Raw genomic sequence first — 15,574 nt, 5'->3', positions numbered from 1 at the left:
ACTTCCATCGTTACCGACTCGGTGCTCTCCAGCCAGGCACCTGTCTAGTAATAATAATGATGATGTGGAAACAAGCCCAATTAAGCAACTACACTGTAGAAAGAACCCCCCCCCCAAAAAAAAAAGTGCAACCACAAAAAAAAGTGCAATGCACAACTACAACATTTAAGAAAATTCTAATAATGTTCATGATGAATTGAAAATGGGGGACCCAATATGTAAAAATAAGTCTTTTGTGCTTTTAGGAGATTTTGTATTGACCTGTACTTTCCTTGAACTGTACTCATTCTGAAATCTGAATAGAAATCTCAATCAATCGATCAAAACCACCCCAAATCGCTTAAAATAAGCAGACATGGCAACACTGCGCCCTAGTCACTTCTTCCTCGCGGATGTGTGTTTGTTTAGAAATAGCGCCCCTGCCGCCCAATGTGAGTTTTTGGGGACCGGTGTAAAAAAAACTATGCAGAAATTAATTCGATAATCAAAACTATGTAAAAAGTATGATATATGAACGATTAAATCAACATTTCGCCAATTCAAATTGTAAAGTTTTCACAATATCCACTACTTTGTATTATATGTGCAATTATTGTATTGTAGAATTTAGCATGATTTATTTAAATCATAAAAGTGTGCTGTAACTGTGAGAACTACTGATTTAGGATCTAACATTTTACCAATTTAGTCATGTAGGCCTATCCTATAGTGGTTGGCATTTTTATTTGATTCCTGCTGTAGGCTAGTGATAAGTCAGGAGGAGAAGACCATGCACTCAGACCTGCAGGGCAAATAACGGGTCCATTTGGTACCATTTGCACACTGTCTGTCAGAGAAGAATGTATGGTGTCCTTGTCCTTGACATTAAAAACAAAGTTCGAGAACCAATCAACCACTGGTTAGATAAATTCAAAGTCCAGCCGTCTGCTGTCCAGCCTCTCCCACCCCTCACTGGGGAAAATTCCGGGAGGAAAACAGAAAAGGGGTGAGTTGTCTTGTTACCATTATAAGTAGGCCAGATAAAGAAGCTCACCCTCGTGTAGTGGACCGGTGCACATTCGTAGAAACTCACTCCCCCGGTAGCATGCACCTTCGGTCCCTCCTCCAACCACTGTGCAGCGATGGAGCGCCTCATGAATAAACATGAGTGTTTAGTAGTACATCGTACCTTTTCAGTACGCGGTGGGGTTCAGTGAGGGGGATATTGACAGGTACTCCACGAACCCCAACTAATCCGGGAAAAGGGAGTTTTTGCGTCTTCCCCGCGTCGTTAGGAAGACCATGGCTGGCGCCAGGATCTCCCGGGAGTCTTTGTTGGTGATTTTATTGCAAATCTTCCTAATTTGCTCCGCTCAGGTAAGTGATAAATTGTTCTCTAATTCAGTTTTATTTTTATCCATAGTAGTAGGCTAGGTACTTCTGTATGGGCTAGTTTGTTTAGGCTACTGTATCAACTGCAATAGGCCTATAGCATTTTGTAAACTGCTAATTCTAGATTTAATACATTTTCAACAATATGTCCATCCATAGGTATACCAACCTTCTGTCCTTGCAATATATATATATAATACACAGGTTTCCTTTGTGTGATATCTTTTAATAGCCTACATTTGGAACTCAAAACAGGAATGATGTCTGTATCCTCTCAGTGGACATATGGAACCAATGAGACTAAAACAACAGTTAATCTCAGCATATTCAGTTAAGAAGAGTTCCTCGACTATAATGGGATAGTATATGCCTTTACTTCATATTCCCTGACCTTATTACTTCTAGCACCATGACTGCTCCCACACAAAGGGACTTTGTGTGAGCTACTTGCAGACCACCAGCCCTGGTTTGAGGATGGATTTCAGCAGAAAATAATGTTTTTTTAAGGGGAATTGTTTTTTGTTGTTTATCTGCAGAGGGGCCCAGTTGGTCCCAGGGGTCTTCCAGGACCGCCAGGAATAGCTGGGGTACCTGGCGTAGATGGCATTGATGTAAGCCGAATTCTTTTTTTTCCCTTCTCATATCTATATCAAAGCTGGGGGTCAGTATCAATTTAAGTAATCAAATCCAAAATAATGGCAGACACTTTATTAGTGCACAATATATTTAATTTCACAAATATTCCATTTCTGATAGATCATACATGTAGGCCTACCATCCATTTTAATAGTTTGTGTTCCATTTAGTTAATTTCATTTTTTGTTGTTGAACACCAGCTTTGTTATTTATGACCATTATGCATTTACTGCATCATTTTCTAGTTCCATAAATATTCAATCACAATCACATGCATGACATTCGTAATATATTTTCAGGGTGAGACAGGAGAAGACAACTTTGTCGAAGGCGGACCTGTGAGTGGAATTCTTTCTCTGCATTATTATTCTCACAAACACATAACTACTTACTGTAAACTTAATTCATATGTTGTTTTTCACCGCTAAATGAACATTGTGATTCCAGGGTCTGGATGGTGATAATGGCAAAGACGGAGTTCCGGGCACAGCAGGCCTCCCAGGCGCAGATGTAAGTTAAATACCTGGGTAACAACCTGGGAAATCAAAACTAACCTGTCTGTTTTCTATTCTAAAAGGCAATTTGGTAAATTCTGTACTCTGACCAACCATAGTATTGAATTTGAATAAGATAAAGTCCTTCTATTAGTTCAAGGGGGGGGGGGGGGGGGGGGTATTGTGCTGAATCACTGTAGTATCTGAATACAAGGATTCACGATATGCACATCTACGACTGGGGAAAGTAGTTTATCTTGGCCGCAGATCAAAACGTTTGAAAAAACCGAAAGTCTTGAATACATCAATATTTAGGTGGGTGAGTAGTGCGCCTCAAATAGCTTCCTGTCAGAAACAGAAGTCTTTTTGTATAAGGCAGGGGGGTGCTGGGCCAGCGGGGGGATCAACTGCCCAGAGATGGCTGACAGGAAAGAGCTGTATGCTGGTAACGGCTGGCTGTGCAAAATGGACCCAGTGTGTGTGTGTATGCTGATGGTTCTGCACAAGCAGCATTAAAATGAATAAGCAGCTGGACAGAAGTGGTGGTCAGGATCGGTGCGAACTGATGTGCAACACAAAGAAAGGTTTTGAAATAGACTAAACATATATTATTTATAATTAATTTGATGGACATGGCATGTCCATGGTCCTGCAATACAACATGTACAACATGCATTCTTTTAAAACTTTAGGATCCCCATTTGGTAATGGGAGGCCTATAGAGTGTCGCTGTCCCGCCCCTTTCAGAACGACAAGGGAACCATAGACGTTTCAAAAAGTATTTATTTAAAGACCTTTAAAGTTTGGCAAACTATAGAAAGAAAGAAAAAGTGTTGTACCCTGCCCTTTTTTACTTATTTCTAATTATTTGTTCGGCCCCCCAAAAAATGTTTATTGTATTGATTTATCATGATCCGAGTTGGCTTTGTCCGAGGCTTAAAGGTCTTTAAATAAATACTTTCTGAAACATCTATGGACAAATTAATGGGAAATTCCCTTCCGGTGCCCTCGAAGGGGGCGGGACTGCAATGCTCTATCCTTGGCAATAGTAGTGCCGTGTTGTAAGAAAACTATGTTTGAAGTATTTTCTTTGGCTGCTAAAACCTCTGAATGGTCAGAATGCAAAGCAAAAGTTGTTAATATGTGGTGGAAGGCCCGTGGAAGGCGCCGCCCTCTTCCACAATACTGCAGTGTCTTCATTCATTCATCTCTTACACAGTACAGATGTGTAAATATTAACCTCGTCCCGTTAAAAGAATAATTGAAATCTCAGTCACGTTTGTTGTCTCATATGAATTCCAACTTTATTATCAGCAAAGAAACAGAAGAGGCCTGGCAAGATATTCACAGTCAGAGTCACAGTCATAACCATTAACCATAGAGTCAAAATGTATAGAGAGGGCACCGGAAATCCCCTTCCATCCAGTTGCTCACCCAGCGCATACTCCCTTTTCACCCCTTCTTCCAGGTAGGAAAAGTGTGACGGGCGATGCATATTTGGGGCCTCTGTGACGCATTTTGCGTTGTCTCGCATGCACAGCTTGTGCACAAGCTTGTGAGTTGAGCCCATGGGACGTAAAGTAATACGCCGCAGATATATGATTGTCCAGCATGTCGATTGGGCTTCAGTTCTTCCTCTCGGTTCTGGGGGCTTCATATGAACACAGAAGTAGGGTGCTTAATATTCTCTACCTCTGTTCTGTTTTTATGTACTTGTGCAGTAAGTACAGTTGTAAGCAGGGATATGCACTATGACATCAGAGCATTTGGAACCTCTTGAGCCCCATTGCCCCCACCGGCGGGGGTAGCGGCTGTCCACCTTTGAACAGCGCTCAGTGGGTCAATGGAGACCCAATTGGTCTTCGGTTCCAACTCCGATGTTGCAGATTTACCCCCTTTACCCCCTTGGGGTTTAAGAGGTTTTAAGGCCTATATTCATACTCCAGTATGTATACGTGATAAGGTGACCACTGAAACAGTGGTTAGTAAAAACAGAGAGATGTGTTTGGGTGAACGGTGAGTTGCTGACCACCGCAGCGTGACGTCATGTTGTAGCCTTACCCCACATAGCCATATTTTACTATTTTTGAGTGGTGCAAACCACTCCAACAACTGACTTTGTTAGTACCCGTTTGTGTTTGTGCCTGTACGGGTGAGCATAGTTGCTATGGTTAGTATGTGACGTCACTGACATCACCGACATCACGTCAGAGTGATCTCAAAAAAGCTTATAATCAATCTCTATCGTTGGTCACTGACATTACGTCAGACCACAGCTGATCAGGCTATATAAGACCTTGCACCACTCAGTTCACACGGGTGTGATTTAAAAAAAAAAAAATTGAGTGGTGCAAACCACTCCAACAACCAGCTTTGTCTGTATCTATGTGTCTATGTGTCTATGTATGTGTGTACCTGTACGTGGGGCCACGTACAGGTGAGCATGGTTGCTATGGTTAGTGTGTGACGTCAGACCACAGCTGATTAGGCTATATAAGACCTTGCACCACTCAGTTCACACGGGTGTGATTTTTATTTAATCATTCAACTTACATCGACACGTCGTGAGCTTGTAGATTGGCTATTTGAAATATTTCAAAATAATAAAAAAATAGCTGAGAATTTAAGGGATAAGGCGGCGCGCAAGATAGGGACTCTAGACCAGTAAGACGCCCTGAGGGCGTGCACGCATCCGCCTGGGTGATGGCAGACTGCTGGGCGAGCGCTGGCGCTTTGGCATGGGGGGTCAGATCAACATGAATTCTGAATTCTGCCATATATGGCGCGTGTCTTGATTGTACAGGGTTTGATGAGGTCAGATCAACATAAGGAATGTCAGAACAGTTCAGCTCCATATATGGAGATCTACGGGTGGCATCGGGGGTCTTGAGTGTACAGGGTTTGATGAGGTCAGATCAACATATGGAATGTCAGAACAGGTCAGCTCAGGGTGTCTTCAGTGTACAGGGTTTGATGAGGGATCAGGTAGGGCCAGGCCTTAAGTTTCGTCACAAGTGATGTCACAAGGCATGACCGGAGGTGTGACGTGACACACGGAAATGCAGGTTTTCATAGTGAATGCGAGCTAAGGTCACAACAAGACTACTATGACATCAGAACTGTGCCGTCAGACGTCAGTAGTAGTAGTAGTTATTTTTTCTTCAGAACTGATGTCTGTAGTGTGATGTCAGTACTGGGGGGCCAGTAAAGTTTATTACTGACCTGACTATCTATAAAGAACCAACTTTGGGATCTCTATAAACACTATGGACATAAAAGGGATGTGACAGACAGACTTATTTATAGATAGATGTTCCCATTCTATTGACAAAGAGGTGTATACATACTGTACATGAGATTATCCCTCACAGAGTTGGCTACTTGTTGCTCTGTTGGTGTAATTTAATTGAAAGTTTATTGGGTTGTTTTTTTTAGCATGTAGTAGAAAGATCCTGCAGGGAAAATGAGCGTGCAGTGCACACGTTTCGCATGAATTTACGGCATGGAATTATAGCAAATGATCCAGCTTTGACAGTAGGCTTCGGCCAGTCCTGAATGTAAAAGTGTACATGGGCTTTATCAAATGAGCCTGACCTGCATACTGCATAGTCATCTATTCCTGTTTTTTGTCCCAGACAAATCCTTCCATTTCATACAATTAGATGTTGTTGGGCTAATTCAGTCATGCAGATTTAAATGTTCCAAGGCATTGGAATAGATTTGGGTCTTAAAATTGCTCCAATTTCTGTAGCTTTTTTCAGTTCAGGTTAAAAGCTACAGCATGGTAAAAAAAATAGCCGTTTACTACCCTGCCATGTTTATATAGTTTTAGACCTGATTGGAAAACATAATAAAAATCAGCCACGGTTTCATGTGCCTTTAAGTTCACTGATTGTTACTGTATTTGGCCTCTGGTCAGGTGTTTTTGAAATGGATTAATTCAGTGAGCAGTTAATGTGACGCTGTGCAGCAGTTCATTTTAAAGTTATCAGAACTTGTATATTTGGCTATACCTTCTATTAATTATTTCCTTCATGCCACATGACTGAGACACGAATATTATGTTTTCGCCCCTGAGTGTGTGTGTGTGTGTGTGTGTGTGTCGCTCTGGATTAAGAGCGTCTGCTAAATGCCTAAATTGTAAATTGTAAATTGTTGAGTGTGTGTGTGTGTGTGTGTGTGTGTGTGTGTGTGTGTGTGTGTGTGTGTGTGTGTGTGTGTGTGTGTGTGTGTGTGCGTGTGCATGCGTGTGCGTGTGCATGCGTGTGCATGCGTGTGCATGCGTGTGTGTGCGTGTGTGTGCGCACGCGCGTGAGTATGGGGGGGGGGGGGGGTGGGTGTTATGTCTCCACACTTGGCCTTATAACACCTTGTGTGTGTGCCATTATAGTCTGTAAAAAATATGGATGAAGTCCATGTGACATGAGTTGACCCATTGGTTTTCGAAGTGTGGTAATTCTTCTGCAGCTAGCAGGAGGGGAAATAGCGACACCTGCTAGGTCACTAATGAGAACTGCAGGGAATTCAGCACTTCCATATTGGATTCATTTAAAAAAACAGACACTTATGTGTTTTTGAGGGGCGCCAGCCCCTCCTATACACTGGTTTAATGTTTGTCTTTAGTTCAATGTTTTGACAATGACAATGAAGGGAAAATGTACGTCATAATGTATATATTTTCTCTTTATTGTTTAATGTTTGTGTTGTCACCATTTGTTTTACATCACCATTACATCACCTAATCAACATGAGTTAGACTTTAATATATTAGCGCCCCTCACTTCACACAGGTGTGATTTTTTGTAAGAAATAGGCCTCGCGCATGTACACATTCTTGAATGCAATTACAGGCAAAGGGTATGGCGTGTCAAAACCCTGTTTGACAGTCATTGTCACATGATTCATGAGACCATTTGTGCCTAATCTCAAGAAAATCACATTTCAACAACACACAATTGACATTATTTTGTAGCATTTGTGGTGCTCCTGGTGAAAGTAAAATTGCTTGTAGAAGCAATTTTGTGTGTGAGTCAAATTTGAGGCAGATCAGATTTGTGGCCCTTCTGGCCTGGTGGAGACTGGAGATAATAAACTACATTTGGGGAAAGTGAAAAAGTGTCTTCTTCAACCCCAACGGTCAACACCTCATGTAACAGATTATTTTGGTTGATGTATTGATACCTGTTGATTGTAGCATTGAGTATTGATCGTTCCTTTGATTGATGATTAATTTGTATAGTTTGTTTTTGTATAGTACACGGTATTGAACTTGAATAGATACAATAAATGGATCAATCCTGGTAGCCTGGCATTGGCCAGGTTTAGCCTTGTGTAGCCAGCCTTCATCTGCCTTTGCAATGCATATTGATATTAGTGTTAGTATCTACGTGAGGCTAGTCCAGGTTGATCACGTGGGTTCACAAAACCTTGCCCTGGTATGATGGTATCATATAGGCCAATGCTGTTTTAAAATCCTCCTTCCAACTACGGCTTTTATCCAAGGTTATAAGTCCTTATTGTCTTTAGTAATTTTGAAAGAGTGATACATGCTTTTATTACTACTCGCCTTGATTACTGTAATGCCCACTATGCCGGCATCACCCAAGCCTCCCTCTCTCGCCTACAATTAGTACAAAATGCTGCTGAAACATGAACACATCACCCCCATTCTAGCCTCACTCCACTGGCTCCCAGTATGTTTTAGGATCCATTTTAAGATTGTAATGTTTGTTTTTAAATCTTTAAATGGATCAGTGCCAATGTATATCTCTGATATGTTCCTTCCAGATCACTGAGGTCAGATGACCAATTACTGCTTGACGTCCCTAAAACGAGGCTTATTGCTCCCAAACTGTGGAACCAACTACCCAGACATGTCAGGCTGGCTCCTATATACACTACCTGTTTTTAAATCCCATCTTAAAACTATTTTTTATTAATTGGCTTTTACACCCTGATTGATTTTGTATTTATTTGTAGTGTATGTTCTCCTTGTGTTGCATTATGTTTATTGTTTTTATTGTTTATTGTTATGCCTATACTGTACAGCACTTTGGTCAACTGTTGTGTGGAAATAATCCAAAAGTCATTAACATTGTGAATCACATCTTGATGACATCATCAAGATGTGATTCACAATGTTAATGATTTTTTTTCATACCTCCAGTTCTAGGAAACACAGAATGGAATTTATTATTTCCACACAGCAGCTCAAAGGTATATTAATGACATAGTAAAATGTTGAAGATGAGTGGTATTATTCCCCTTTAAGACATATATGAATCCAACGTTTCGGCGGTTAAGACTTCATCAGCCTTCATCTGTGGCACCACAATATTGCCACCATTGCTAACGCCCTGTGGTGGGGAACTTTTGTGAATGCATATGTGATCAGTCTTGCCAGTGTCAGGATACAGCTGACCACTCACAGTGCATTGAACTGAATATTGGAGCCAATCCAGGAAGTAGAGGTACTTCCAGGCACTTCATGCACTTGTGAGCAACTTTCATTGAAATATATTACCGAAGTCTGACGTCACTCATGTTCATCCTCTGGGTCACGGAAGTTTTTCTCTATGGAGGAGAATAACATTGGGTCATCTTAGAATTGTCTCATTTAAGAATGTCCACATGAGTCAAACCGCCAGGATCATTTGTTTATTTTGTTTATATTACAAAATATTATTATTTGATTATTAGATTTTAATTTATCGTGAAAATGTCCTCCGTCATACATTGGGATGAATTTAATACCACACAAATCTTCTATAGGCCTACTTGATGAAACGAACCTGTGAAGAGCGCATTTGGTCAGGGCCGGATCTACCATATGGGCACTTTGGGCACGTGCCCAGGGGCCCAGAAAATCTTTTTGCAATGAATCCAATGCTGGCCTATTTAACATAGGATTCATTGCAAAAGGACCACTAGGGGGCGAGCCCAACTCGTTTGCGATGGTTATTGAAAACCATATGCCCATACCTAACACCATACCAAAAATCAAAAACTTGTCACCAAGTGCATAATTGTTATGATTTTTTATGTATTAAATCACAGTTTATAGGCCTTTTAAGCTCGCGGCAGCCATCGTGGACGCCATCTTGCAAATGATGCCTTTCCAGAAGTTATTTCCCCCCAATACCCAATACTAATAGAATCCATTGGAAAATCTCTTTTATCAATTATTTTGGTTTTTAAATATATACTTTAATTTTAGTTTCATTGCAAACAGACCACTAGGGGGCGAGCCCAACTCGTTTGCGATGGTTTTTGAAAACCTTATAACCATACCTAACATCATGCCAAAAATCTAAAACTGCACGTTCTTGTTGATTTCAGACGAATTGAGACCTAGCTAGCAACAATGCTGTCACTCTGGGGGGGGATGGGGGGTGTTAGGCGACCGGAAATAGGCCAATATGACGGCATAAAATTGCCCCAAAACGGCTCCGAAACAGAAACAGAAAAAATTTGCGCACGCGTGAAGGGGGGCCCTTCGAGCTTCAGTGTCCAGGGGCCCTCAGAGGTGTTAATCCGGCCCTGCATTTGGTACACTCTTATTTCACTTAGTCTATACAAATTGATTCGACAAAAATAGCAGATCTACAAGCTCAAGCTGTGAGCTTGTAGAACGGTTGTTTTGGCAACCGTTCCCTCCCAGAATACGGATGCTGGGGGTTCACAAAAGTGTAATTTTAAACATATTTTGATTATCGCGATAATATCGTTAATAACTCGTTAATTATCTTTGCCACAATAATCGTGATTTTTTTACATTGTCCCATCGCTACGCTGGACTTTATCATGATGCAAAGGAGGGAATAAAAACCCAAAGCACAAAACATTCTCAATGGGACTCCCACTGTGTTCTCTAGGGCAGTTACTAATTTGTACTATTCAGCGTATTAATTTATTAAACGTTTTATTTAATTTGACCTGTTACGATTTTTGTTTTGTCTTTTAGGGACCCATAGGACCCCTCGGAGATCCTGGCGCAGATGGTCCACAAGGGCCAACAGTAAGTTTAGCATTATCGCCTATACTGTAGGAGTTTAAAGGACAATATGGATGAATTCACTGTCAAATTTGTGGATTTGAATCAATCATGTGAAATTAACTTTGTTGATTACATGCAATGCTGGCTGAGAAATACAAATTTCTGTCCCTTTCTGAGCATTTTTCCGTCTGATCCTCCAATACCAAAGGGCTGGGCAATGGTTGTAGTTTTTTAAGTCTGTAAAACAATAAACAACTGTATTGTTCCTATCTTGTACAGAAAAGGCATGTTTGGTAACTATTTGACATAAACAATAATTGTTTGGTAAACAAGAGGTAACAATAAAGATGACCTTTTAGCGTTGAAAGGGTCAAAGGTCACAGACAAAAGTCAGGATATCCCAGGGACAGACACACAGGCATCAATCATGAGGGTCATGGATCAATCACTGACCTACATGGACGTGCTAAAGAAAGATGCAGAAGGGCGGAAAGTACACCAGATCATTTATGGAGGATCAAGATGACTTGAAATGCCACTGGAGGGCTCGTCCGAGGATGACCAACAGAGAGAGAGAGAGAGAGAGAGAGAGGAGAATGGACACATGTAGGGAGTTAGGTCAGGCAGGGTTTGCACCACTAGGTTAATTTAATTTCTGTTTTGTTTGCAGGGTGAAACTGGTCAGGCTGGACCTCTTGGAGAGATTGTAAGTTGCACATAAGTACTATACTGTAAGCCTATGTTAACCAAAGTTTTATCATCAAAATGTCTGTCAGTGTGGCTCTGTGGTACATCACGTCCAGTGGTCTAGAAAATTATCGAATGTTAAGACTATCATTTTGGAAACAACTCCAGGTTATTGTTCCAATCATTTATGCATTTGTCTTTCTATTTTCCCTTTATTTGTTACATTCTTAATTCTTTCTTTTCTTTCTTACTTTTATTGCCAGCCACTCACATCTTGTGAGTTTCTTCTTGACATTTAAAGGTTTCATGACATTAATTTTCATTTATTTTCGTTTTTCACCCAAAAAACTTTCAGTTGATTTTCTGTGGTCTTGGATTATTTTCTGTGTCTGTGAATTTCAGCCTTTTGAGCTGCAATGAAAACAGGAAAAACAGTGAAAACAGTGACATGCTGGCAATTGACAAATCCCATTGTCATATATGGGATTTGCAGGATGTGACATCACAGTCAGCAGGAGAATCAGAGCACTTGTTTGAGCCAGAAAACCCCAGACCACAGAAAATCTACTGAATGTTAAAAGTTCAGGGTTTTTGGGTGCAATTGAGCTCAGAAAACCAAAAACAATTACAAAAACTTTTTTATGTCACAATCCCAAGGGTTGTGTGTTCACATGATCCTTATATAGATATATTTTGTTTCCTATTATGTAATTCAGCAGGTAATTCAACATATTCTACAATACATTCAACTGTGTGTTTTTGAGCGGTGCCTCCGCTCCATTACGGAACTATGTGTGTCCGTATGTCTGTCCCTGTGTCTGTATGTCCAAGCACGGAAAGCTGCACCACCTAAAGTGGCCAGTAGAGTACAGCACAGAGTAAAGTGGCAGTACAGTAGAGAGCACGGTGCACTACAATACAGTATACAGACCACAGTACAGTAACTATAATTATAAATGTATAGTTGCACTGCTCACTTCACACAGCTGTGATTTTTCTTTTGTTGTGTTATTTGTTAACAGGTCTCTTTGCTTTTTATAACATCTGTTTCCAAACCAACACATTGAAACTATCCTTCATTACATGCTTACCATGATTTGTCTCCTGTCTCCCACAGGGCGAGGGACCTGACGCTCTCGATGTAAGTACTTCTTGGATATTTGTGTCACTCTTTTAAAGATAAAGTCGCCTCACAGCTAGAAGGTCCTGGGTTCGATTCCCGTCGGGGATGCTGTGGGCGCTGGGGGCATGTTCTCTCCTCGCAATCATCAGCGCCAATACCCGTAGGTAGAGTTGGCGAAAGGGCCTTTCTGTGTGGAGTTTGCATGTTCTCCCAGTGTCCCATACCGTAGGTATACTGTCACAAAAAACATGCAGTAATCCTGGTCTCTATACTGCTTCCCCCTGGTTAGCTGGGGCGCCTGATGGAGGTGAAAGGAACTGGTTGGAATAGTGTGTTCCTTCCACACGTTACGTCCTACCAGGGAAACTCCCCTGTCAGGTGATTAAGAAGTGGCCTGCTCACTCCCCATGCATTGAAGGAAGCATGAGCTCAGTTCAGGGCTCTCCCCAGGTTGGCAGAGGGAGCGTAGCAGTGAGGATTACAGCTTAGGCAATTGGCCCCGGGTGAAAAAAGAAATGGGTTACAAAACTGTGGGATAAAATGTTAGTTAAAAAAGAAAAAGAAAATGCAGCTTTTTCTTCCAACTGCAAATGTAAAAATTGCACTTCCACGAAAATAAAATACACTAATAAGGACAATTTGCCTTCATTACAACAGCGAGGTGACTCATCAAACTGTTTCTTTTCTTTTTGTTTCCAGGGTATTCCTGGTACAGATGGGCTTCCAGGTGAACTAGGCAAAGTTGGACCCTCTGTAAGTAATTGTTGCTCTGCTCATCATGATATAAATTAAATGAGGAAAATGATATATACAACAATTGCTATTATTATCATCACTTTAAGTTTTGATAGTATTAAACATGTTTTCATTTGACTCATGATCGCTTACAGGGAGCAAGAGGAAAGAAAGGTCCAGTTGGTCTTCCCGGCGCTGCTGGGCTCAGGGTAAATATCATAACTATGTCTGTAAAACCATCAGAGATGCAGCCAAACAGAGTGGCTCATCAACCAAGTCTTGCTGAGAATGAGCTGTTTTCAAGTCAAGTCTCAAGTCATTTGAGACAAGCCCACGTCAAGTCACAAGTCCTGTATTTTGTGATGTACAGTATATATTCAACTAAAGTTTCATGCCTCAAGTCAACACTCTACAAATCTCTAATGGAGAACCTATTTGTCTGCGTATATCTATTCTACGTCTGAGTAACGCCCCGCCTGCCTCTGATTGGCCTACCGACACTGCCGGCCTTACCAGACTTAAATTTCCTCTGCCGCGATGTTACTCTGTGATGGGAAATAAATAAATAATACAAGTATGATATAATACAAGAGAATGACAGCTTGGCACGCGCGGCAGTAACTTGTATGTGTTGTAGAAGAGGCAAACTAACATATTGTTTAGGCCGTTTATTTTACATGTGTACAGTGTAAACTTGAAACATTATTGTACTGTTAAAAGGTCTCTTTTCCCTTGATCTTTATCTTTTTTAGTATAATAGTATTAGTTTACTATAATGAGATTAATACACGATAATCAACACTTTAATTTACAACACACCCAAATCAAATCATACAAATACGTGTTTAATCAATCATTCAATCAAAGCAAACGGCATAAACAATATTAGTTTGCCTCTTCTACAAAAATAAAAGTTACAAGTTACTGCCGCCGCGCTGTCATTCTCTTGTACTTCCCACCACGGAGTAGGAGGACAGTCTGGGGAGACCATTGGGGCAAGACGGGCAGTGTCGGTAGGCCAATGGCCAATATGCTCGGAAGTAGATATACGCTATCTGTCTGAGCATCCAGAATTGCCTGTAAATCATGGGTTAAAACCTATGAATGAATGAATGAATGACATTTTTATTTTCGTGTCATGCCACTTTGGCCCATCCCATATGGGATTATATAACACATTTAACAGAATAAATACAAAACTGACATTACAGTCCTTCCTGTTCATATTGCATCTTGCCTTCTTACATACACAACATATTAGTATTTGAACAAAATGAAAACAAATAAAACAACAACCTATGATTTTCAGGTAATTCTGGACACAATGGAAAACCTTGAGCTTGACATTTGTAAATGGAAGAAAATGTATACAGTGGTGTAGTCTTTTTTTAATTATTTTTGTTTGCTATGGGTACACCTCAGGGGCACAGGATTGAACAAGGAAGTAGGGGGACGCTAACGTAAATATAAGATAACTGCAATATTGGCCTGGTCTGGGGGTGAACTGGGCCCTTTTGTGAAGCCTTATCTTTAGTTATTTAATTAAGTATCCTTAATTATAATTGCATCTATGTCGTCTTATTAAAGTATTATGTTTAATAATTACGCATGCATAAATACAGTATAACAAATGTTTAGGCCTATGTGGTTCTTAGTTTCTGTTTCTGTTTCTGTTTCTATGAGTTGCCAAAAATTCCATTAGACATGACTGAAAAATAATGATCTTCCCATTCTGCTGTCTTTTGTATTGAGTGACATCTCTCTTCCCAAACGCAATCGCAGCACTATTGTCTCATCTGGTTTCTTGTTACCGGTGCTCACCAAGCCTGAGTGATTGTTGACATAATGAATGTGTCTTGTGCCTCCCCCATGGGTATAGAGCATCGCAGTCCCGCCCCCTCGAGAGACCCGGAAAATAAATCCCCGTTAATTTTCCTCATAGACTTTTCAGAAAGTATTTTTACTTTACGCCGCGGACAAAGCCAACTCTTGTCGTGACAAATCATGACAATAAACACAATGTTTTTCTTCTTTGTAATTATTTGTTTGGTCCCAAAATATTGTGTTTGTTGTCATGATTTGTCACGACTCGAGTTGGCTTTGTACGACGCTTAAAAGGTCTTTAAATAAATACTTTTTGAAATGTCTATGGGAAAAATACATTCATTTCCTGGGCCTGGCGTCATCATGAAAGGGGCGGGACTGCGACGCTCTATACGGGACCTGGTGCATTTTGCAGTGATATTTCAGATCTTCTCTTTAGTGTATAGTCTGTATACGCACATTGTATTTGTACCCATTGACCATGAATCAGGTACAGCTGGTTACACCAAATGTATGAGCTGCAGCTACTGAAGAGAATTCCAAGCAAGCCCAGGCTGTTTTTTTTATTGTTTCTTTCCTAGGGGCCTCCAGGCGTGTGGGATGGGGAGGACCTGGTGAGTTTGATCCAAATGTAGTTGTCTGCGTCACTTTGATACATGGTGATGAACCAGATTTAAATTAGTGACATCACAACCGTGTGATGTCACA

The 15,574-nt window shown here is 40.8% G+C and overlaps 1 protein-coding gene across 1 annotated transcript in view; it reads left to right on the top strand.

The window, feature by feature from the left end:
* Positions 1–1,143: 1,143 nt before the first annotated feature.
* col9a1a (collagen, type IX, alpha 1a) overlaps positions 1,144–15,574 on the top strand; it is a 30,574-nt gene continuing 16,143 nt past the window's right edge. The window contains exons 1-10 of the mRNA XM_079499972.1: positions 1,144–1,356; positions 1,908–1,982; positions 2,307–2,345; positions 2,455–2,517; positions 10,465–10,518; positions 11,168–11,203; positions 12,302–12,325; positions 13,007–13,060; positions 13,198–13,251; positions 15,448–15,480. Coding sequence (XP_079356098.1) covers positions 1,282–1,356; positions 1,908–1,982; positions 2,307–2,345; positions 2,455–2,517; positions 10,465–10,518; positions 11,168–11,203; positions 12,302–12,325; positions 13,007–13,060; positions 13,198–13,251; positions 15,448–15,480 — 507 coding nt within the window. The 5' untranslated portion in view covers positions 1,144–1,281. The remainder of the gene's footprint in view (positions 1,357–1,907; positions 1,983–2,306; positions 2,346–2,454; positions 2,518–10,464; positions 10,519–11,167; positions 11,204–12,301; positions 12,326–13,006; positions 13,061–13,197; positions 13,252–15,447; positions 15,481–15,574) is intronic.

The sequence above is a fragment of the Electrona antarctica genome, assembly GCF_951216825.1.
Source record: "Electrona antarctica genome assembly, chromosome: 4".
Lineage (NCBI taxonomy): Eukaryota > Metazoa > Chordata > Actinopteri > Myctophiformes > Myctophidae > Electrona > Electrona antarctica.
This window is presented reverse-complemented; position numbering and strand designations above follow the sequence as displayed.